General features: G+C 53.4%; 1 protein-coding gene across 20 annotated transcripts; it reads right to left on the reverse strand.

The window, feature by feature from the left end:
- Positions 1-10,937: 10,937 nt before the first annotated feature.
- On the reverse strand, positions 10,938-23,315 carry NCKIPSD (NCK interacting protein with SH3 domain). Of its 20 annotated transcripts, none has more exons than XM_074032058.1 (14): positions 23,038-23,315; positions 22,225-22,285; positions 20,304-20,413; positions 19,756-19,960; positions 19,453-19,543; positions 18,699-19,192; positions 17,469-17,639; positions 17,211-17,297; positions 16,985-17,123; positions 16,788-16,868; positions 16,465-16,593; positions 16,287-16,379; positions 15,974-16,146; positions 10,938-11,842 (listed from the first exon to the last, which is right to left on the reverse strand). In XM_074032058.1, exons 1-14 carry the CDS (start codon positions 23,166-23,168, stop codon positions 11,639-11,641), a joined length of 2,169 nt encoding a protein of 722 aa, XP_073888159.1. In that variant the 5' UTR covers positions 23,169-23,315; the 3' UTR covers positions 10,938-11,638. The 20 variants fall into 20 exon arrangements, with proteins under 20 accessions (XP_073888159.1, XP_073888158.1, XP_073888157.1 ...); XM_074032057.1 differs by having other exon boundaries at positions 19,444-19,543; XM_074032056.1 differs by having other exon boundaries at positions 19,453-19,564.
- Positions 23,316-24,627: the final 1,312 nt, after the last annotated feature.

Consider the following 24,627-nt stretch of genomic DNA (forward strand, 5'->3'; position numbering starts at 1 on the left):
GGTTCACTCCACCTCTGCCCCGGCGCCCGAAACACGGTGGTACAACCCATCGCGCATGGCAGCTCTGAGGACGGAAGCTCTTGACGCCATCTTTATTGAGGACGTGAGCGCTGCTCATGGTGCTGAACAGAGCACGGGGGTTCGCCGCCGTTAGGTCCGCCCTCCCCGCTTTCGGCCGCCGCCCTCACCCACCTCCCTCCTTCTAGGGCGCTGTCCTAGCTCTGTCTCTCAGCCTTTTTCTCCCCTTCCAGATCTCTCGTCTCCCTTTCTGACCACTAGTTCTGAACCGTGTCCCGGATTTTGGTCCGAAATTTTGGTGCCCATGAGCGTTCTCATGGTTCTGGGAGCGGGTACTGTGTGAAATCTTGGGGTAGAGGGGACGATGGCTGGACAGGGATCTGGGATACCAGCACCCCGAACAATAGCTTTAACTATCCGATCAGCTAGTTTTATGAAACATGTCGCGACCACCTGCTTGTTTGGAGCGCCCCTGCGGAGTAGGAACCGGAGATGACCCTCCCGAGGCGGGAGCAGAGGACGAATTCTTCCCTGCCTTGCCTGTCCCCAGCAGTCTCCCGGGCTCGGGGCCCCTCCACTGGAGGCTGCACACCCTCCGAGGCTGAGGGTTCCGAGTGCTCTGGGATGCCACGTGGAGCCCGGCGTTGCCCCATGGCTGCGGGCCCCGCTTCTTCGGATCCCCGCCCCTCGTCTGCCACGACCGCATCCCTTAACCCCTTGAAGGGACTGACACAGAAACTCAGTCCTCCCCCCACCCTCGGTGCATTCCAGCCTTCCCTGCGTAACTCCTGGCACGCGCCGGTCTCGCCAGGCCAATGGGTGGACCTGGCGCAACAGACGTCACAAGAGAAGCGGAGGCGAGGGGTGAAGGCGAAGCACTCCAATCAGAGAGTCATTGTTTCTATTGGCACAATGGGAGGCTCCGCCCCTCACGGAGGACTCGTCGCATGGGCGAGGGGGCTCCAGGGGTTGTCGGCTAAACGTGAGAGATAGTCCGGGAGGTACACTATACGGACCGGCCTCCAAAGGCAGAATTGATAACGAGATGCAGCGCCGGGTGCAGAGGACGCGGGCATCCCGACACCCAGGAAGAGGTCAGGGCCGGGACCCTAGAACGCTCCACAGGGTGCGGCTCCCGCGATGGGGTGGATCCTGGTTCTAACAGGCGAGGAACTCCCGACCAAGGCCTCTGGCCCGCCCCGAACGGTACCTATGACATCACCATCAACCAATCAGTGGGCGCATTCTCTCGCCCCTTGACTTCTCCGCTTCCGGGAGGCGGGGCTCCTGCGGATCCCACCTCCCGAGCGCCCCTTATGGCTACCAAGGACAGGCAGCAGGTCTCCAGTTATGCCCTCTCCCGTCTACGGATCTGAGGACCTCCCGAGGATCAGAGCTCTGGGCCGGATACACGGCCGGGGTTCCCACGGGTTTGTGGGTGGGGGTGGAGGATCTGCAGAGGCGCTTAGGGCTGAACTCCTTTGAATGGGAGCCAATCGGTGCAGGGGCTGGAGAGGCGAGTCCCCCAGAGTGGTTTTATGTTATTTATTTATTTAGAGACAAGGTCTTACTCTTTCGGAGTGCAGTGGTGATCACAGCTTACCGTAGCCTCGAACTCCCCAGGTTCACGCGATTCTACCCCCTCAGCCTCCCGAGTAGCTGGGACTACAGGTACGTGTCACCACACTTGGCTAATTTTTGCATTTTTTGCAGAGACGGGGTCTCACCATGTATTGAACTCCCGGTCTTGAACTCCTGGGCTCAAGCAATCCGCCCGTCTTGGCCTCCCGAAGTGCTGGGATTATAGGTGTGAGCAACCGTGCCTGGCAACCCAGAAGTGGTTTTGACAGCACCAGCGCTTTCTGGGTCCACAATCTAGTGAGTAGAGGGCACAAAACCTGACGCCACAGAGGGAGACAGGCAGGGGCTCTGCTAGGGAAGGGTGCTAAGGTCCCAGAGGAGGCGTCTGAGTCATCTTCGAGACCTGGGAAGCCTTCTTGCATAAGATGCCCGAGCAATGCCTTGAATGACCAAGGGGACATCTGCATCTGCAAAGGAAGGGCAGGGAGGGATAGGGATGGGGGGTGGGCATCCTAGGTCTTGGAGACTGTGTGGGCAAATGTGCAGAGGCATAAAGGGACTATGGCTGAGGGAAATCAAGCCCTGCCCTCTCACTTATAGGGCTGGCGCTGGCCCCAGCTAACACTCCTTTTGGAGAGCAAAGCTCCTCACTCCTGAGCAGTGAGATCGATTGCGGATTGCTCTCCATGTTGCTCCCTGCTGTGTGTCCCCACTGTCATCCTCCCTTCGTGGCTGTTCTGTGGAGGCCCACTCCTTCCATCTGCACTCACCTCTATGCCCCAGCCCCAGTGGCAGTTCCTAATGCACTCCCGGTAAAAAAACAAAAACCAAATGTTGGTGATAGTTCTTCTCTCCACCTCCAAATCTTGCCCTTGCCTCCTAATAAGACCCTTATGTGTTTTAACCTCATTCTATTTTTTTTTTTTTTTTTTTTTTGAGATGGAGTTTCACTCTGTTACCCATACTGGAGTGAAGTGGTGTGATCTCGGCTCACTGCAACCTCCACCTCCCAGGTTTATGCGATTCTTCTGCCTCAGCCTCCCAAGTAGCTGGGATTTCACGCACCCACTACCACGCCCAGCTAATTTTTGTATTTTTAGTAGAGATGAGGTTTCACCATGTTGGCCAGGCTGGTATCAAACTCCTGACATCTAGTGATCTGCCCGCCTTGGCCTCCCAAAGTGCTGGGATTACAGGCATGAGCCACTGTGCCCAGCCTATCCTCATTCTCTTATCAGCTCCCAACTAGAGGTCCACCCAGGACCTAGAGACCTGGATTTGAGGCTCTTGGGGGGCAGATGGAGAGATCAGAAGACCAGAGGGTAAGGGTGTGGCAGATACTGCCTGCTAACACTTCTCAGCGTCTTTCCTTCTCCTGCCTTTTCCACCCCACCCTGTGTTTGTCTACTCCCAGCCAGGTGTACCTTTCCAGGGGAAGACCTGGCCAACCTGTCCAGCTCAATTATTCAGCAGTTCTTTGACCTCACTGAGATCTCCAATCCATTGTACATCATCTCAGCTATTGACCTGTGTCATTAGCCTTATAGAATCCAGTGCCATGGCAACTCCCTGCCCTGTTCTTCTTAGACAAACTTGCTGGGCTAAAATCTAACCCCAGTTAAAATAGACTATATATTCTTTGTCTCTAGCGCAGCAGAACATTGCTGGAGGAAAACAAACAACCATGATAATTGGTCTCATTTTATATTCATGACCACAAGCCTCAGTATTATATTGGAGGGCCTATCCAGTGCAGTAGGGCAAGAAAAATAATAAAAAGTTATGAAGATTGGAAGGGAAAAAAACTTATTCCCAGCAGTAGGATTGTATATGTAAAAATTTCAAAAGAACCTATACGTAAGTTGTTAGAATGAGTTCGGCAAAGTTGTTGGACACAAGATCAATATACAAAAATCAGATGTAATTTCTATATGTCAGCAACAATTAGAAAATAAATTTCTTGGCTGGGCGGGTTGGCTTATGCCTGTAATCCCAGCACTTTGGGTGGCCGAGGCGGGAAGATCACCTGAAGTCAGGAGTTTGAGACCAGCTTGGCCAACATGGTGAAACCCTGTCTCTACTAAAAATACAGAAATTTAGCTGGGCGTGGTGGTGGGCACCTGTAGTCCCAGCTACTCAGGAGGTTGAGCCAGGAGAATCATTTGAACCTGGGAGGCAGAGGTTGCAGTGAACGAGAAAAACAAACAAACAAAAGAAAAGAAATTTCTTAAAAACAATGATGTTTACAATAGCATCAAGTAATATCAAATGCTGAGGAATAAACCTAATGAAAGATGTGCAAAGACTACATACACACATACAAAAAAACTATAAAACATTATTGAGGGAAATAAAGACATAGGCCTGGCATGGTGGCTCATGCCTGAAATCTCAGCACTTCGGAGGGCCAAGGCGGGTGGATCCCTTGAGGTCAGAAGTTCAAGATCAGTCTGGCCAACATGGTGAAACCTCATCTCTACTAAAAACGCAAAAAAAATCAGCTGGGCATGCTGTTGTGCATCTGTAATCCCAGCTACTCTGGAGGCTGAGGCAGGAGAAGTGCCTGAACCTGGGAGGCAGAGGTTGCAGTGAGCCAAGATCATGCCATTGCACTCCAGCCTGGGCAACACAGCCAGACCCTATCTGAAAAAAAAAAAAGAAGTTAAAAAAATGAGAAAGACATAAAGTGAAAAATTCTTCCAAGATTGGAAAAGTCAGTATTATAAAGGTGCCAGTTCTCCCAAATTGGTATATGGATTCGATGCAACTTCAGTTAAAAATCCCACTAGATTTTGTGTGTGTGTAAATTGACAATCTAGATTTGGCAGCCTGAGCAACATAGCAAAGCCCCATCTCTACAAAAAATACAAAAATTAGCCAGGCGTGGTGGCACATGCCTGTAGTCCCAGCTACTTGGGGAGGCTGAAGTGGGAGGATCATGTGAGCCCTGGGGAGGTTGAGGCTGTAGTGAGCTATGATCACCTGCTGCACTCCAGCCTGGGCAACAGAGCGAGAGACCCTGTCTCTAAAAACATAATGAAAATAAAAAACAAAAAGAAACCAAGATTGTGTGGTACTGGTACGAGGATAGGAAGACTAATGGAACGAAATTCAGAGACGAGCCTGAAGATGTGTGGAAACTTGAATTTTGACCAGGGTGGCTCTTCAGAGCCAACATGAAGAAAGCATTTCCCCCCGCCCACCCCCCAGGAGCAACCCTATTAACTGAAAGAATAGGCTTTTCAATAAATGATGCTGGGTCAGTTGGATATCCATATAGAAAAAATTAAGTGAGATCCCTATTTCACACTGCTTGCATAATCAATCCCATATAAATTTGACATCTGGACATAAAAAGAAAGATAATATACAGCTTCTAGAAAACAGTATAAGAGAAGACCTTGGTTTTGTGTGTGTGCGTGTGGGTTTTTTTGTTTGTTTGTTTTTTGTTTTTGAGACAGAGTTTCACTCTGTCACCAGGCTGCTGGAATACAGTGGTGCAATCTTGGTTCACTGCAACCTCCGACTCCCTGGTTCAAGCAATTCTCCTCCCTCAGCCTCCTGAGTAGCTGCGATTACAGGCATGCACCACCACGCCCAGCTAATTTTTGTATTTTTAGTATAGATGGGGTTTCACCATGTTGGCCAGGATGGTCTCGATCTCCTGACCCTGTAATCCACCCGCCTCGACCTCCCAAAGTGTTGGGATTACAGGCGTGAGCCACTCGTCTGGCCAAGAGAAGATCTTAAAGATAACTTTAAGCAAACTTTTTTTTTTTTTTTTTTTTTTTACAGAGGTAGGGGCTGGAGTGCAGCGGCTATTCACAAGTGTGAAAGCAAAAATTAAGAACAATTTTTTGCCGGGCGCGGTGGCTCAAGCCTGTAATCCCAGCACTTTGGGAGGCCAAGACGGGCGGATCACGAGTTCAGGAGATCGAGACCATCCTGGCTAACACAGTGAAACCCTGTCTCTACTAAAATACAAAAAAAATTAGCCGGGCGAGGTGGCGGGCGCCTGTAGTCCCAGCTACTCGGGAGGCTGAGGCAGGAGAATGGCGTGAACCCGGGAGGCGGGGCTTGCAGTGAGCTGAGATCCGGCCACTGCACTCCAGCCTGGGGGACAGAGCCAGACTCCGTCTCAAAAAAAAAAAAAAAAACAAAAAACAAAAAAAAAACAATTTTTTTAGAGATGGGGGTCTCACTTTGTGGCCCAGCCTGGAGTACAGTGGCGCGATCATAGCTCCCTGCTGCCTTGACTTCCGAGGCTCAAGGGACCCTTCTGCCTTGGCCTCTGAGTAGCTGAGACTATAGGTATGCTCCACCACACCCAGCTAACTTCTTTAATTTTTTGTAGGGACAGGGTCTCTTGGAACTCCTGGGCTCAAGTGATCCTCCTGCTTTGGCCTCCCAAAGTGCTGGGATTACAGGCATGAGCCACCACAGCCAGTCAAGATTTTTTTTTTTTTTTTTTTTTGAGACGGAGTCTCGCTCTGTCGCCCAGGCTGGAGTGCAGTGGTGCAATCTCGGCTCACTGCAAGCTCCGCCTCCCAGGTTTACGCCATTCTCCTGCCTCAGCCTCCCAAGTAGCTGGGACTACAGGCGCCCACCACCTCGCCCAGCTAGTTTTTTGTATTTTTAGTAGAGACGAGGTTTCACCGTGTTAGCCAGGATGGTCTCGATCTCCTGACCTCATGAACCGCCCATTTCGGCCTCCCAAAGTGCTAGGACTACAGGCTTGAGCCACCGTGCCCGGCCAAGATTTTTTAACAGGACAGGATTGTCTAACAGGACATAAAATGTACTAAAGGAAATAATAAAACTAATAAAGTATTGATAAATTGGATTATATAACGATTAAGAACCTTCTTTTATCAAAAGACATTAAAATTAGGAGAAGATATTGTAAGATAGAACATTCATGGACTTATATCCTGAATACATACTACAAATCAATAAAATATACACAAACAGATAAATGGGGCAAGAGATTCGAATAGTTACTTCATAAAAGAGAACATTCAAATAATAATGAAAAGGTACTCAACCTCTTTAGTCATTAGGGAAATGCAAATTGAAAAAAATAAATACTGGTCAGGTGAGGTGACTCACGCCTGTAATCCCAGCACCTTGGGAGGCTAAGATGGACAGATCACTTAAGGCCAGGAGTTTGAGACCAGCCTGACCAACATGGCGAAACCCTGTCTTTACTCAAAGCACAAAAATTAGCTGGGCATGTTGGCCCACACCTGTGGTCCCAGCTACTCGGGAGGCTGAGGCAAGAGAATCACTTGAACCCAGGAGATGGAGGATGCAGTGAGCTGAGATTGCACCACTGTACTCCAACCTGGGCAACAGAACAAGACTTTACCTCCAAAAAAAATGCGGGGGAGGTGGAGGCGGGGGGAGCTATTCTACCAGAATAGCTAAAATAAAAATGACTTGACAATACCAAGTTTTGGGAAAGACAGGGAAAGCTTGAACTCTCTGACACTACTGAAGGAGCATACATTGGGTACAACTACTTTGGAAACCTATTTGGCAGTATCTGCCTGTGACCCTAAAATTCCACTCTTTATTTGGGAATATACCCTCCAAAAATAATGCATATGAGCAACGTGAAGACATGTACAACAGTGCGTCTGGCAGCAGTATTTGCAATAGACAAAAATTGGAAACAACTGAAAGGCCATCAACAGTGGATGGATACACTGGGTGCGGTGGCTTACACCTGTAATCCCAGCACTTTGAGAGGCCGAGGCGGGTGGATCACCCAAGGTCAGGAGTTTGAGACCAGCCTGGCCAACATGGAGAAACCTTGTCTCTATTAAAAATACAAAAATTAGCTGGGTGTGGTGGTGCGTGCCTGTAATCCCAGCTACTCAGGAGGCTGAGGCAGGAGAATTACTTGACCCCTCATCCTGGGGTTGGCATTATGCTTGTGCAGCTTATGGCTCAGCACATGCGCCAGAGACACGGTGCCAGCACTTTTTTTTTTTTTTTTTTTTTTTGGGTCTCACTCTCACCCAGGCTGGTGCGGGCCACCATGCCCAGCTAATTTTTGTATTTTTTGTAGGGATGGGGTCTTCCTATGCTGTCCAGGTTGGTCTCAAACTCTTGGGCTCAAGCGATTTTCCCACCATGGCCTCGCAAAATGCTGTGATTACAGGCGTGAGCCACCCGCACACTTACACGCCCATTCCTAGCTGCAGCTTCAGACATTTCTGACCCAGAAGTCAGCCCAAACCCCCTCACTGTCCCCCAAAATTTGAGTTCGTCTCAACTCTACCCAAACACTCCCCTTTCTTGGGGTGGCTTAATGCTCTCTCTCATTGCCCTTCCTACTGCCTAGCCACATATCACATCTACCAACCTTCCATGCAGCCATAGATGTGTTCTATCAAAGACAGTTCCCTCCCCAAGAGGACTTCTCTGGCTAATCATAATCTGCCTTTGGTTGTAATTTTGTGTTGTGAGGCCACCACAAGAGTGTTTGATGAGGAGGTCCTGGAGTCCCTCAGAGCATGCTTGCTACCAGGAGTCAGCATTTATGTAACTTCATCAGCTGGGGCTTCTGCTTCTCTTACAAACAGGTGCCAGGGCCCACCTTGGGCACTCCTGCAGAAGTGAGTAGAGGCTTCTGCCATGGGGCCATACCTTGTTTGACCTAGGTGCCAGCACTGGGACCGATGGCACAGTACAGTCCTACCATTCCCACAAGGTTTGTGTGTGCATCATGACAGGAAACACGGCAAGCCACAGAGGCTGTCCAATGTCCCTGTCTCAGCTTCCTGAGGACCTGTGCTTTCTACTGAAATACACCATCTCATGAGAATACTTCCCTGCCTTCCGAACCCCAGTGAGAAAGGAGTTGTGACTGGAAGTCAGTGTCATCAACTCTGGAAATGAAAAGGGAGGCCAAATGTCTCCAGGGTTAACAGTAGTAACCAGGTCGGGCATGGTGGCTGATGCCTGTAATCCCAGCACTTTGGGAGACGGAGGCAGATGGGTCACTTGAGGTCAGGAGTTCAAGACCAGCCTGGCCAACATGGCGAAATTCTGTCTCTACTAAAAATGCAGGAATTAGCCGGGTGGGGTGGCGGGCACCTGTAATCCCAGCTACTGGGGAGGCTGAGGCAGGAAGAATTGCTTGAACCCAGGAGGCAAGGGTTGCAGTGAGCCAAGATCATGCCACTGCACTCCAGCCTGAGCCACAGAGCGAGACTCTGTCTCAAAAAAAAAAAAAAAAAAAAGGCCAGGCGTGGTGGCTCAAGCCTGTAATCCCAGCACTTTGGGAGGCCGAGACGGGCGGATCACGAGGTCAGGAGATCGAGACCATCCTGGCTAACACGGTGAAACCCCGTCTCTACTAAAATACAAAAAAAAAAATTAGCCGGGCGAGGTGGCGGGCGCCTGTACTCCCAGCTACTCGGGAGGCTGAGGCAGGAGAATGGCGTGAACCCGGGAGGCGGGGCTTGCAGTGAGCTGAGATCCGGCCACTGCACTCCAGCCTGGGCAACAGAGCTAGACTCCGTCTCAAAAAAAAAAAAAAAAAAAAAAGAGGGGCTGGGCCTGTAATCCCAGCACTTTGGGAGGCTGAGACAGGTGGTGGATCGTCTGAGATCAGGAGTTCGAGACCAGTCTGACCAACATGGTGAAACCCCATCTCTACTAAAAATACAAAAATTAGTTGGATGTGATGGTGGGCACCTGTAATCCTAGCTACTTGGGAGGCTGAGGCAGGGGAATCATCGCTTGAACCCGGGAGGCAGAAGTTGCAGTGAGCCAAGATCATGCCATTGCATTCCAGCCTGGGGCACAAGAGCAAAACTCTGTCTCAAAAAGAAAAAAAAAAAAAAGTCAGTAACCAGGTTGTGTCCCACAGAGCTTTACTGGGGGCCAAACACTGTCAACCCCTCCTCAGGTCCGTGTGAGCCTGTGCACCTGACCTTCTGACAGAGTCAGCGGTGAGCAGGGCGTCCCCCACCAGGTCCCCATACTTTGCTCCCATGGGTTTCCTATGGAATGTTCCTGCCTCAACTTCTGATAGCCTCTTGCTAGGGAGTCCCATCCTTAGCCCTTGCCTCCCTGTGCTGCTTTACCTTCTTTTTGGAAGGATAACTGCCCTCTGTTTTCAGCACCCCAATGAGAAAGAATAAGCAGTGTCAGTGATTCCTGATGTGTGGAACCATCTGATGAATGAGGAGTTTGGGTAAAAAATAAAGGGAACTGATGAAAACCACTTCTGTGTGAAGCACAGTGGTGTGTGCCTGTAGTCCCAGCTACTCGGGAAGGTGAAGTGGGAGGACTGCTTAAGCCCGGGAGTTGGACATCGGTCTTGAAAAGATAGTGAGACTCAATCTAGAAAACAGAAACAAAAACACTTCTGACTGTTGTCTGCCTGTGGGTTTCTGACTCTGCTCCCAGACTTATGGCGAGAACTTTGCTAACTCGGGAGCCCACAAGAATGAAGTTTTTGCCAAATTTTGGCCCCGAGTTCCTCTAAAACGTAATGGAGACCTAACCCCATGCTTGTTAAGACCCTCTTTCTGCCCTACCATGATTACCAAATCTCTGCTGAGGTTGTAAGATAAGGTGATCTTGGGGAAACAAGGACAAATGGGGGAAGGAAATAGGGCTGGACAGGCCCAAGCATTCACAGAGGCCAGGGCTGGGAGTAGGTAGGGGCCTGCTTCATTTGAGAATAATTATGAAGGACAATAGGGTTTCAACAGGGGGACAGTACCGGTATTCAAAGCAAAGCAAAAGATGTAAGTGAAAGATGTAAGTGGACTGGTGCAATGGGTCATGCTTATAATCCCAGTACTTTGGGAGGCCAAGGCAGGAGGATCACCAGAACTGAGGTGATCGAGACCAGCCTGAGCAACACAGTGGGACCCTGTCTCTACCAAAAAAACCTTTAAATTAGCTGGGCATGGTGACTACTGTAGTTTCAGCTACTCAGGAGGCTGAGGCAGGAGGATCACTTGAGCCTGGGAGGTCAAGGCTACAGTGAGCCTGGGTAACAGAGTGAGACCCTGTCTCAAAAAAAAAAAAGAGAAAAAGAAAGATGTTAAGTGTGTAAGTGAAGCCTGGAGATGCAGACACCTGCAAATGGGCCACTGGGGGGCACCTGGCTGTGGCTGGGGTCCAGGAGAAGTGGGAGCTCAGGGAAGAGAGGCTGGAACTGGGCTCAAAGGGCCTTGAAGGCCAGGCCTGTCAGGGTCCATCACCTCCTCAGGCTGGAGAAGTCAGTGCAAGCTGCAGTGATGGGGTCCTGAGGCCCCAGTACTTATGCCCATCCTCTCCCACTGTCTCCCAAGATCATACAGGGAAGCCTGTTTCCAGATGCCTGTGATTTATTTCCAAAGGAGAGCTACAGCACATAGGAAAATACACATGGCTTTTCACTCTACATTTTCACAGAGAAAAGAGATTCGGTCATTGGCTTTCTCAGTGCCATCATCCTGTTCCATAAGGCTCTGGGATAGATGGCCTGTCTCCAAGATCCCGCTTTCAAAGCAGCAGCTTGGCCAAGGCCTCTGGGGGTAGGAGTGAAGGGCAGCGACCCCCACGTGGGTGTAGAGGGGAGCACATGAGCAGCACTCACTGCAAAGCTAAGGCAAAGAATAGAGCTGGTGGGAGATGCCTCCCCTCACCCCAGGGGCATGGCTTGCTGAGGCCCAGGATACAGACCAGGAGGGGTGGGGACGGGGGTCTGGTCCAGCCTGGAGCAGCAGCAGGACTCTGAGTGTACACGTGGGTGTGGGGTGAAGAGGGGGGCATGCTGAAAAGGAAGCCTACCGGGGTATAGAGGAGTTTTAGCTTGCATATTCCCCCTGCCCCAGAACAGCTCCCAGACCATGGTCCCCAATCCTACACTTGGCCCCTCTCGTAAGTTCTACTTCAGGTGGGGGGTCCTGCTCAGGTTCCTTCTGCCACCTTATCCCCTCCCACTGTCAGTGCAAAACATTCTTAGGGCCAAGCCCCTGAGTCCCCTGCACACTGACTGGAGCTGCAGGGAAGGGAGGACAGCAAGGTGCTAGCTGGGAGCCTCCCCCAGCACCGGGAATTCCTTGCACATCTCTCGGACAATCATGCGGTCCATCTGGCACTGAGGTGAGGTCTCCTCCTCATTCAGGATGCGTCGCAGTATGGCCTGCAGGTCGGGTAGCCGGTGGCGGTGCTGCAGGTAGGGTGTGGTGCGGACTACAGCATGCATCAGGGAGAGGTACTCCATGCGCAGCTGTGGGAAGAGCAGGCCAGCTCAGGGACCCCAGGGAAGTACTGCAACCACCACTGGTCACGAACAGGACCCCACTGTCCCACAGACCCCAGGGCTGTGGACCTAAATATCAGGGCTGCATCCCCAGCACCCACAATATACCTGGCGCAGAATTGGTCTTCAATAGTTTTTGAGTAAGTGAATAAAAGAATCACCCCAGCCACAGACAGCCCCAGGTATGGGGCCTGCCCAGGGAAGTCCTGCCCATCCTTTGAAGCTGGTCCCTCAAGGTGCCTCTGTCTGTCAGTCAGAGGCCCTCTGCTTCTCACCCTATCCTCTCTTGTCCTGGAAGATCTCGTGCACATTCCCAGCTTCAAATAGTAACCCACTCTCATACCTCTCATCTAGAACTCCCCTGTGAGCTCCAGACGAGAATATTCAACTGCCCACTTGTCATCTCCTGCACATCTCACAGACCTCAAATCCACATATCCACCATCAAACTCATGATCTTTCCCATCCTCCTAGAGTTGAAGGATTTCTCATGTTCTTACCTTTAGAAAGAGCACTGTGTCGATTCAAAAGCACAGGCCTGAAATATGATGTCCTCTTTCTTCTTGTCTCCCACATATCTCATATTCAAGCCATGTCTAAGACCTGGCCATCCTACCTCCTACATATGCCCCGAATTCATCTCTAACAGCCTCTCCTCCAATCTATACTCCCAGCACCTCTGGCTGAACCAGTTCCAACAGCCCTTATTATATATGTGTGTGTGTGTGTGTAAATATATATATATATATTTGGTTTTTTTTGATACAGGGTCTCATGCTATCACCCAGGCTGGAGTGCAGTGGTACAATCTCGGCTCACTGCAACCTCTGCCTCCTGGGTTCAAGCAATTCTCCTGCCTCAGCCTCCCAAATAGCTGGGATTACAGGCATGCGCCAAACTGCTCAGCTAATTTTTGTATTTTTTTTTTAGAAGAGACGGGGTTTCGCCATGTTGGCCAGGCTGGCCTCAAACTCTAGACCTCAAGTGATCCGCCCACCTCGGCCTCCCAAAGTGCTGGGATTACAGGCATGAACCACTGTGCCCAGCCAGCCCTTATGACTTGACAGCTTGTTCTTACAGAGACCCCCAATCCATTAACCTGACCTAGCACTATGTCTGCTTCCCTCAACATCCCTCATCTCTCTCTTTACTTAGAGGAATAATACCAAAACCTCCTTTAGGCAGCACACTCTGCTAAGTCCCAGCCCTGGGAGTCATACCGAGGTGCCTGCACATCAAATGCCAGTGTCTAAGCTATAGACAAATGCAGAGCCATGTGCAGGCCTGAATGTCATTCACCACCACAAACCTCAAATGGACACGCAGCACTGCCTAGGCCTCCCGCTGCTTTTCTCTGCTGTGTCACTCTCCCCTAGAGTAGCAATAATACCCACCCTCTCTGTCTTCGAAACCTACTTACCTGGTCAGCTGGCTTTGTGCTTCATAGAGAATACAGAAGAAATCTTGCAGAAACCTGTCTTTCCCCTCAGTACCCACATCTCACCTATCCCTAAAAGAATGAGCGGCCCTAGCTCCTGGTGTGGGCCTGGACTTGGACTCCCTCTCCTGCCCCATCCACTTGACTCCTGTGGTGGCTCACAATCTCCAACATGCCATCTATCTCTCTGTGCTTGCTGGACCATTCCCTCTGGCTGAGAACATGCACCATCATCCCTACCATTTTTGTCTTTGTTTTTTAAAGAGACAAGGTCTGGCTCTGTTGCCCAGGCTGGAGTGCAATGACACAATAATGGCTCACTGCAGCCTTGACCTCTTGGGCTCAAATAATCTTCCCACTTCAGCCTCCAAAGTAGTTGGAATTACAAGTGCATACCACCATGCCCAGCTAATTTAATTTTTTACTGTGGTCCATCAGGCTATACAGAGGTCTCATTATGTTGCCCAGGCTGATCTTGAACTCATGGACTCAAGTGGTCTTCCTGCTTTGGCCTCCCAAAGTGCTGGGATTATAGGCGTGATCCACTGCACCTAGCCAACATCCCCATCTGTCGCCCAGGCTGGAGTGCAGTGGTGTCATCTTGGCTCACAGCAACCTCCGCCTTCCGGGTTCAAGCAATTCTCCTGCCTCAGCCTCCCAAGTAGCTGGGATTACAGGCTCCCACCACCACGCCCAGCTAATTTTTGTATTTTTCGTATTTTGTATTTTTAGTAGAGACCATGTTGGCCAGGCTGGTCTCCAATTCCTGACCTCAAGTGATCCACCCACCTCAGCCTCCCAAAGTGCTGGGATTACAGGCATGAGCCACTGCACCTGGCCAACATCCCCCATTTTCAAAACACTCTCCCTGGCCAGGCGCGGTGGCTCACACCTGTAATCCCAACACTTTCGGAGGCTGAGGCTGGTGGATTGCATGAGGTCAGGAGTTCAAGACCAGTCTAGCCAACATGGCGAAACCCCGTCTCTACTAAAATATAAAAATTAGCTGGGTGTGGTAGTGGGTGCCTGTAATCCCAGTAACTTGGGAGGCTGAGGCAGAAGAATCACTTGAACCCAGGAGGTGGAGGTTACAATGAGCCAGGATTACGCCACTACACCCCAGCCTTGGCAACAGAGGGAGACCCCATCTCAACAAACAAACAAACAAACAAACAAAAAAAAAAAACACTCTCAGGCCGGGCGTGGTGGCTCAAGCCTGTAATCCCAGCACTTTGGGAGGCCGAGACGGGCGGATCACGAGGTCAGGAGATCAAGACCATCCTGGCTAACACAGTGAAACCCCGTCTCTACTAAAAAAATACCAGAAAAACTAGCCGGGCGTGGTGGCGGGCGCCTATAGTCCCAGCTACTCGGGAGGCTGAGGCAGGAGAATGGCGTAAACCCGGGAGGTGGAGCTTGCAGTGAGATAAGATCCGGCCACTGCATTCCAGCCTGGGTGACAGTGAGACTCCGTCTCAAAAAAAAAAAGCAAAACAAAACAAAACAACAAAAAAAACACTCTCCCTATCCCCATGCCATCTTCCTCCAGCAACCTCCCTCCTATTTTTCTCTTCCCCTTCACAGAAAATTCACAAGAGTTGTCTCCATTTACTGCTTCCAACCCTCCCCTCATTTCTACTCCCCAATAACTTCAAGTTCTCTCAAACTTTAATTCTGACTCTCCTCCTTGCACCCCACTGACACTGCTTGTCAGGCACCACTAACCTCTGTGTGGTGAATCCAATGGCCAACCCCAGTCTCGCTCAGGCTCCTAACGGTGTAGAGATGGCTGATCATCTTCCTCTAAACACGTGGCTTTGGGCTCCTGCTTTCTTGGTTCTCTTCCTGGGTTTCTCCCTAGTTGTTTCAGTTGTGCCCAGGGCTGCAGCCCAAGCTTCCTGCTGACCTATCTATCTCATTTCTGAGGCAATCACACTGTCACAGGCTTCCCATCATATCTCTGCATAGACAATTCAAAAATGTCTCTCTAGTCTCAACTCATTCCCCATTACCTCCCTGATGCCCTCGGTACCTCGGTGTCTAGTAGGTATTTCCTCACTCTTGACACATTCAAAACACAACTCTCTATTTTCCCCCAAGAAGTTCTCCCAGCCTCCCCAACTTCAAAAATCAGCACTTCATCCATCTAGCTGCTCAAGATAAGTCAAGTGGCAAGCCCTGCCAGATCCACTTACTAAACACTCTACAGCTGGCCTCTTCTTACCACTGCCACTGCCATGGCCTATCCCGTCCCCACCCCATCCATGCCACTGCGGCTGGACCACTGCGGCTGCTTCCCCGCTGGCTGGCTTCCACTCTGCTGGCACGCAGTTCAGATTCCATGTGGGATGTTAATTACATCACATTCCCCGTTCCTGAGATCACGACCTCCCGCAGCAGCCTCCGAGGCTTTGTGTAAACTCCATCCTCCATGCCTCATCTCCCACCACTCCCTCCTCTCCAGCCTCCTCCAGTCACATCACCTCCAGATCACCTCATGGCTGGCTCCTTTGGGTCTTGGTGCACCTATCGTGGCCTCCTTCGCTTACCTGGCTCCAGCAGTGACCGTGCCCCCTCATGTCCACTCAATGTCATGACCCCCACCATTTTGTTTCAGTTTCCACACAGTGACCCTCCCTGCTGCAGCCATCTCTAGGCACCTTGTCTCCCGGTGACAGGTCTGCGATGTGCCGCACAGTGATGTCAATGAGAGCCATCATGTCTGTGTGGTAGAAGATGGCAGCTGTGGCCGGGCTACCAAACACATCCTGCAGAAACTTGAGGACAGAGTGTGGCGGCTGTGGCTCATGTCTGAAGATGCGCACAGGGTCATCTAGGAGGCAGGGGTCACAGCGGTCAGGGTGGACCTTGTGGGGGTCCCAGAGTCACCCCAGGGGGTTACGGGAGTCATGGCAGGGGTCATGGAGTCACAGGGCATCGAAGTGGTACCCGCGCAGATTCCCGGGCCCTCACCCCCTCTGTTCAGGAGCAACAACAGCTTCTCGGAGAAGATCTTGACATTGGCGTGTTTGCTCAGGGCAGCCATGATGACATTCTGGTCAGGGGCTAAGGAAGGACATGGGTATAGACAGGGTGCTGAGCCTGAGAGCACCCATGTGCTCAGCCACCGCCCAGCCAGGCCCCACCCCACCTGGCAGGTGCAGGTTGAGAGCCAGAAGCAGGTTCACACAGAGGTCTGGCAGCTGCTCTGTGGTGTCCAAGGGCAGCCCGTCCTCGACGATGCTCAGTAGGAACTGGGCGAAAGGCGTGCCCAGGTGCTCTGCGAGAGAGGTGCACGGAAGTCTGCAGCCCCATTCTCCCCCGACCCCCGCACCACCCACCCTTCCTGGCTTTCTGTGAGCCTTGGGGATAGCCTATCCCTGCTAGGCTGTGTAGTCAGCAGGTCCCAGGCCTTTGGGCAATGGGCCCTGGCTTTAGGACCTGTGATCAGCTGGTCGGCAACTGCATTCTTACCATAGTGTGCATAGGGCACTGCCTCTCCCATGGAGAAGACCATGGCCAGGATGAGGGCAGAGTAACAGAGTTTCTGGTGGTCTGGGGGGAAAAGGGAGGCAGTCAGAGGCCCCAAAGATGGCAGGAAATCCCAGCAGATGGCAGGAACACCCTCCAGATGGCAGGAAGTTCCCTCCCACTCCGCCCTCTAGCCTCACCCTGCGTGTCTGTCTGCATGTCCCTCGCCAGCTCCACAGGCAGCACAGATGACACAAGCGTGGAGATGATGGCTGCGTCCAGGCTGCACATGGCGCCAAAGCACTTGAGGAGCAGCAGCCGCAGTGATGCTCGGTGTTCCTGGCAGGGAACCCTGCATGCTCAGTGCCTGAAACTCCCCCACTACCTAGGTCTCTCCATTACCCCTCCCCTCCATCCTGCACATACCATTTGGTAATAGGCCACCAAGGCCAGGACAGACTCGAACTCGTTTCTCTTGCACATTTTCTTGCAAACTTCAGGGTCTGCATCAGTCTAGAGAAATGAGAAAGTGAGAGCGTCAGCCAGCATGAGCAGAGCTGTGCGGCCACACAAGAGAGGGCTGAGCACATATGTGTAGGGGAGACTCCTAGTACTGTGAGGGATGCTACAGGGCAGGGACCACTGTTCCCCATGTGGGGTGTGTGTGTGGGCCCCTACCCTTACCAGAATATGCAGCAGCTCCTCCAGGTAGCAGCGGATGACACCCTCGTCCTCATACAGTGCCCAGCTGCGCTGCTGGGCATCGTCCTTCCGTCGAGCCAGATCTGCAAAGATCACTTCCAGCCTCTGCTGGTCATGGCAGATCTGCCCTGAGGGCAGGGCCATGCTGAGGTCCTAAGGGGAGAGGGCAAGGCATGACTCAGCACACTTCCTGCCCTCACCATCTCCGGGAAGCCTCTAAGGCCTAGAGAGTCCACCTGTGGACCTATACTCCATGAACTCAAGTCCCTCCTGGCCCACACTGGACAGGGGGCTCACTCTGGTCTTGATGACCTCCCAGGACAGGAGTCAACAGAAGACTCATCTGTAGGGGGGTTTTCAACAGCTCGCCTCTCACCCCAGACCTGGATAAACACCCCCAACTAGGAGGGCCATGAACTCTTGTCACTGCCAGAATGTGACTCTGAGACCTCACTCTCCCATTCCACACAAAACGGCACAGGCCTGTCATCTACCAACTTGCCACATTTTCCTTGAACCCTGCTGACCAGGAACTGGCTGTTGTGCCCAGCAAAGCCAAGCCCATTGGCCCACTTCCCAACACCCAAACTAGAAGTGTAAGAGGAATCACGGAGCCCTAAAGAGGGACCTTTGCTTTGTCTGACCCCAGTCATGTATGTTGGGCTCACTGCCCCCATGCTGCTCGTGAGTGCCAAGGATCCCACCCATCCCATGATGCCCATACACCTCACTCCCTCTCGTCCAAGTCAGCAGCTAGGACTCCATCACAGCTCTCCCAGCACCCATGTGTCTTACTGCCAAGGTCAGCAAGGCACTACCCTCACCCATGCCCAGTGTCCATTCCTTCCCTGCAGCCAGACAGAACTTGCGGTCACCTGCATCTGGTCTCATATGTCACCTGCCCCAGGTCTCACCTCCTCCTACAGCACCCACTCCCTCACTCCCTGTGTTCCAGCCCTGCAGGCCTTGTTCTACTTCCTCCCACAAGCCAGGCTCAGTCTTGCCTTGTGGCCCTTGTCCAGGCTGCGCATCTGCCTGGAATGCTTGTCCTTTCTTTCTGCTTCAGAAATCAGCTCAATGTCCCCAGTGCTCGGCACAATAAGAGCTCAGAGCCAGAGCTTGAGAAATACCTGTAATGTACAGGCTGGACAGTGTGTGACGGTGGGAACAGGGTGGGTAGCAGGGTGGCCCTGCTGTGCCGCCCACCCTCACCTTGCCCTCTACGAGTGAGAGGAGGACCTGCTCCATGACAGGTGAGCTGGCCGGCACGGAGGCCTGGATGTGGCCCACTATGACGCCAATGGCCACCCGGCATAATTCATGGCTCAGGCCAGTGTTTCTCCGCACCAGCTCCATCAGCTCGGCCCCAATGGTCCTGGGCACAGCCGCCTCAGCTGCTGCCTTCTCCTCTGTGGTCCCCAGGCTCAGTGTACCCAGGGCTTCTAGGTCATCAGAGGCTGAGGTTGTACCAGCTGCCAGTTCTTCTTCTGCAGGGGGTTCAGGTGCTGATGCCTTGGAGGGAGGGGGCTGGGCTTGGGACACAGTGGTGTGGGTGCCTCGGCGGGGCACAGGTGGGGGTGTGGGTGAGCAGCTGGAACCCGGCTCAGATGGGCTGGAGCCGGTATAGAGCGTGTCCAGGGAGGTGCTGCTCACTGAGGAGCCGCTGGATACAGAGTTACCCCCGGAGGGCCTGGTGTTGTGGCCACCTGCAAGCAGTGAGTAGAAGCTGTGCCAGGGCAGCCCCCTGGAAAACCATACCCTTCACAGCCCAGATCCCCTGTCCCCTAATACAGGGCCTAGTTTCTCTGCTAGGCACTGTCTCCTCACAAAGCCCAGAGCCCCTAATTGCCCCAACATGGGAGTCCTGCCCTCCTCCCAAGCTTAGAGCCTCCATCTCCCTGACACAGGCAGAACAACCATTCCAAGCATAGGTTGCCTCCACCTGAATCCCCCTAACCTTTCTTACCACTCCCAGAGGCCATCAGGGCCTCTCGCTCTCGGCGCTTCACTGGTGGGGGAGGTGTAGCAGGTGCTGCTCGGCGAGGCTGTGGTGGGATCTGGGAAGATGGAAGTGGGATCTGGAAGATGGAAGTAGGATCTGGGAGGACAGACTGACATCTAGGGCGGCAGCCAGGCTCGGGCCCTGAGCCCTGGGTGTGGGCGGGACTATGGCTCTGGGCTGCGTCACTCCTGAGTGGACCCCTTGAGCCTCTGGATGAAGCCTTAAGCCCCACCCACCTTCCTTCTCCAGGATGCCCTCACCACACACCTGGTAGAGGCCTCCATCTGCCGCAAGATGCTCAGAACTGGGTAGGCTGTGCTGCCGCTCAAACCCAGCTCGACAAACCCCATTGGGCTGCCTGGCCACAGCAGCATCCAAGTGGTGGTCACTGGTTGATGGGGTCATAACTGCAACACTGGAGGCTGAGGGGCCTCTGCGTGACAGGGTCTCTTTCCGGTGGTGGATCAGCTTCCTGATGGAGGGACAGGGAGGCTATTGGGGGGTTGCATCTCACACCTCAAAGTTCTCATATGCCCTGTGGGATGCTGGGACCCCACAGCCCAGGCCCCTCAGACACCCCCATCTCCTCCATGCTCCACCCCAGCCTGCAGTACCCTATACTATCCTTAGTCCTGCACTCTGCACACTCCTGGTGCTCACTGAAGGACCCAACCCCACCATGCTCACTGGGAGGTGCCACTCCCCCACTACCCCTGCCAACCCTTGCATTTCCCACCTGCCCCATGACACTCACTGAAGAACTCGACCCCACCATGCTCACCGGGAGGTCCCACTCCACTCCCCCCAACACTCACTGGAGGACTCCACGCTGTTCCAGGCTGTACTTGCCACCATCCCGCATGGCTGTGTTGTGTACAGCCTCGATGGCCCGGTCAATGGCCTGGAGGACATCCTGCTCCAGGCCCTGGGGGGCAGGGGACAGCAGTTAGACCTGAAGGCCAAATGGAGGTGCTCAGCCCAGACCCAGCCCAAGAGAGAACCCAGGGCAAAGAACCAATACAGCTAAAGCCTTGAATGCTAGACATAGCACAGAAAGTTGAACCAGAATATGGAACTGGGTTCTCAAACCGCATCACTCAGGGAGCTGAGGCACAGGTGACCCCCATGCTGCCACATTACATATTAGGTCCCGATCAGGATTTTACCCCACAGCAAGGCTCTTGGCTAAGATGTTTCTGAAAATCAGAGGTCTAAAGCAAAAACATAGCCCAGGGACTCCCAGCTTGCAGCCAAGAGCGCATACCTAGTCTATCCCTGGTCTTGGCTCAGAGCCCAGGTTGAGATGCCAAACAGGAAGCCTCCAATATCTGGAATCCTTAATACATCACTCTGCATCTTGCTGATCTTCCACAAAACCAAGGTCACACCCCAGAACAGCCCTGTCCTTGTAAGAGTCCTCTGTAAGCCCTGGGTGCTGAGAATGGGTCAAAGGGACTTACCCTCCCCAACCCTGCTGCTGGCCCTCATCCCCACAGGGTGTCTCAGTAAGCTTCCAGACCCACCCCGGGAAGCAGTTCTGTGTTTTCGGCAAAAGATAAACATGAGAGAGGGGCCTAGCACCTGTTCCAGGCTCTTATTGCCATCCCCAACATCCCAGGGGTCCAGTCTACTCTGCCTATCTGGCATGGGGGGTATGGGGTAGCAGCTATCAAACCAGCTACCCCCAGCCCTCCCCTGGCCTTGGCACACGTAGTCCATCAGGCTACACAGGAGCCCCAGAGCTGAGATGAATTCACTCCACCATGGGTTTGAGAAGCTTCCCTGTTGGGGACAGACAGGCGGGCACAGAGGTCAACAAAACCCTCCAGGTGGTATGAGGTGTGCCAGAGTGCAGGGAGAGGAGACAGGGGACAGAAAGAGAAAGAGACACACACAGAGAGAGAAAGAGAGAGAGAGAGAGAGAGAGAGAGAGAGAGAGAGAAAGAAAGGAATGGGGAAAGAGAGGAGCTCAGAGAGGAACTGAGAGGCAGAGGAAAACAACGCAGAAAGAAACTGAGAGCCAGAGCCAGAGTGTGGGGGGAGCTGGAGGAAGAAACAAAAACACACACATAGGTGGAGTCGGAACGACACAGGCAGAGAGGCACAGAGTCACAGCAATCCAGACAGAGACACGCAGAAAGAAACTGAGAGACTGACAGAGAAGATGGTAGCCTCTCTGCCCTCCCCAAATACCTTGCCCCACTGGTCCTGGCTGGGGACAGGGGACTCACAGGTCCTTGAGCTATGCCCAGTAGGGGAAGAGACAGGACTTTCCTCAGAGGCCTTCAATGAGACCCCATTCCCAAAAAGGTTGGGTCTGACACACTTACTGGGTCTGACACACAGCAGCCACGGTGTCCACAGCCCCCACTCCCACCCTGGCACTCCTACATGGGATCACGCCAAGGGTCTATGAGGAAGCCCCTAGGTCCCCAGGGCCCATCCTCCCTGGTAAGACCAGATGACACTTCCAAATTTATCCCGTTATTTCTGTCCTGAACTGGGCTGGGACAGGATGTTTCCTAAAGGATAGCGACTAGGACGGGGCGGGGGTGTCTGGCACAGGCCCGGCAGCTCTGGGCCCTTCTTCCCCCGTGGTCAGAATAGACCAGCTGGAGATACCACACCCCAACCCCCGCAGCAGGGCTACTCTTAGGGAAACAGGAACTGGGACTGCAGCTTCCACTGGAAGGAAATGGGGCCACGGTCAGACCAGGGGAAGCTATAAGAACTCACTTTGTCACAATGGGAGCAGTCCTCACTCCAGGCTGGGGACAAGAAGGGATGGAGCCCCTCACTTTCAAAAGAAGACAGTTTGAGAAGTCAGGGTTGGGGAGTGGAGGGAGCAGTGCCAGACAGTGTCAGCAGGGGCATGGGTCCTTGGTTCAAATAAGGCTGGGAGAGACTTAAGAGCTTAGAGGGTGGCTGAGCACAGGCTAGTGAAAGACACTACCAAAGCTTGGGTGTCACATAGGGGATGGAGATGTCTATAGCTCTAGGATCCAAGTTAGGGGGTTGAGGACCTGGAGGATGGTTGGGGAAATAGGTGGTGTCCAAGGTGGTCCAGGTCTCAGTGGTGGCTCCAACGGGGGGCAAGGTGCGGGAGGGAGTGGGGCGAGAAGAAAGGGAGGGAGGGAGGTTGGTTGTGGGGTCCTAGGAATCCAGAGAAGGGGCATATTAAGGGTCTGGGGTCTCAGGGATTTGAATAATTGGCCAGGATTCGGTAGGGCTCAGGGTCGCCATTCGGATAGCTGACTCGATACTGAAGGGTCTGAGGTCCTGACGAATCTCAGTTCCAGGGTTAGGCTTTTGGTCGATCAGGATTGGGCTGTCAAGGGCCTGGTCTTTTGTGGGTGATGCAGACTCTTGGCAAGGGGTCTCAGTCCCCGTGGGTCCGGGGGTCTCAGGGTCAGGTTCTCAAACTCCCTCTCTGATAGAGGTCCTGGCCTCGGGTCCCGGAATGGGTGGGGTTCCTGGGTCGGTTCCGCGGGGCTGTGAAGGGGTCCTGCCGCAGGCGCGCAGAGGCCGGGCGGGGAGGGGCGCACTCACCTGCAGGCGGCGCAGGTAGGCTGGAGGCACGTAGCCCGTCTCACCACTGCGCGCCCGCGCTGCCAGCCACCAGTGCGCGCTGCTTCGCTCCAGCACCAGAAAGGTCTCGCCGGCGGCGAACGCCAGCGCATTGGGCTCCGCCGAGCGGAAGGCGTACAGCGCGCGGTACATGGGGCCGGGCGGGCAGGTGCAGGGAAGGTGGCAGGTGCTGCGGAGCCACAACGCCAGGCCGGGAGCGCCGCGCCGCGCCGCACCGCGCTCGCCCCGCCCCGTGACACACCACGCAGGCGCGCGCGCGCCCGCCCTCCCGCCGAAGCCCCGCCCCGGGCTGTATCGTTCCACGAATCGGAGAGCAGCGCCCCCGCGCGGCCCCAAGAGGTGCGGCAGGGCGGGGGTCGACAGCTGGCTGTCTACTCTGGTTCTGGTCCCTCCTGGCTCCAGGCGCCTCATCCCCGGACCCTGCACCCTCACTCCTCATCCGGCCTCAGCTTCACCCGTCCAGCCCTCTGCTCCCTTTCCGCGCTTCAGTCCGAACGCTGCGTCCCGTCCTATCTCACGGTGAAAGCGCGCTCTGCTCGTAGCGGGTGCGCCCCCGCCGCCCTGGGGGAGTGGGGTCCCATCTACTAACTGCAAGGACGGCGACTTTACCTCGAAAGGACGATCTTGCTGATCTGAAACTTGGAAGCCCCCGCGGGGCCCGGCTGTCGGTGTGTCTAGGCCTCACCACCTCTCTTAACCGAGTGCCAGTGGTGGCCAGTGGGGAGCAAGTGTGGGGAGAAGGGGGCCATTAAAAACAGAAACCAGGCAGTGCTATTCCCTGTCTAAAGCCCTCGCATCTTTGCTCCTCACACCTGCTCCTCCTCTCTCATCAGCCATGGCTGCTTTTCTCTATATTGGGCCTTTGCATATTCGGTTCCCTCTACCTGGGACACTCTTCCCTTCCCTCTCCTATAGTCCGTCAAGCTCCCACCCCTATCAATCGCTATCATCGTGCTGTGTTTTATTGTCTTTATAGGACTTAAGATTTGCAATGCCCCTTTCTGAGAGCATACAGGAGGGCTGAAAGAGGGAGTGGGGTACCACGGTGGCCTTAAGAGCCTATTTGATCCACCCAGTTTTCCTGTTAGCCCAGATCTCCAGGTATTTGAAATCCTTGCAATAAGAGTGCCTGTAAGACCCAGGGAAGAGGCCCTCAGGGTCCTGGAGAGACGGTGGCTGAGAATGGTCCAGCTACACTCCACAGGAAGCCGGAGCCCAGGAAGCAGGGGGCGAGTACAGGCCAGTGTGTGCAAGTTTTCTATTTTTATTTGTATTTATTTTTTGAGACAGGGTCTTGCTCTGTTGTCCAGGCTGGAGTGCAGTGGGATGATCAAGCTCACGCCGCCTTGATCTTCCGGCTCAAGCCTCTTGTCTCTGGGACTACAGGCATGCACCACCACACTCAGCTAATTTCTTTTTTTTTCAGTAGAGACAAGGTCTTGCTATGTTGCTCTGGCTAGTCTCAAATTCCCGGACTGAAGCAGTCCTCCCACCTTGGCCTTCCAGTGTTGGGATTACGGGCATTATCCCGTAATCTGTCTGACCCAGTTG

Source organism: Macaca fascicularis, chromosome 2 (genome assembly GCF_037993035.2).
Source record: "Macaca fascicularis isolate 582-1 chromosome 2, T2T-MFA8v1.1".
In the NCBI taxonomy this organism is placed as follows: domain Eukaryota; kingdom Metazoa; phylum Chordata; class Mammalia; order Primates; family Cercopithecidae; genus Macaca; species Macaca fascicularis.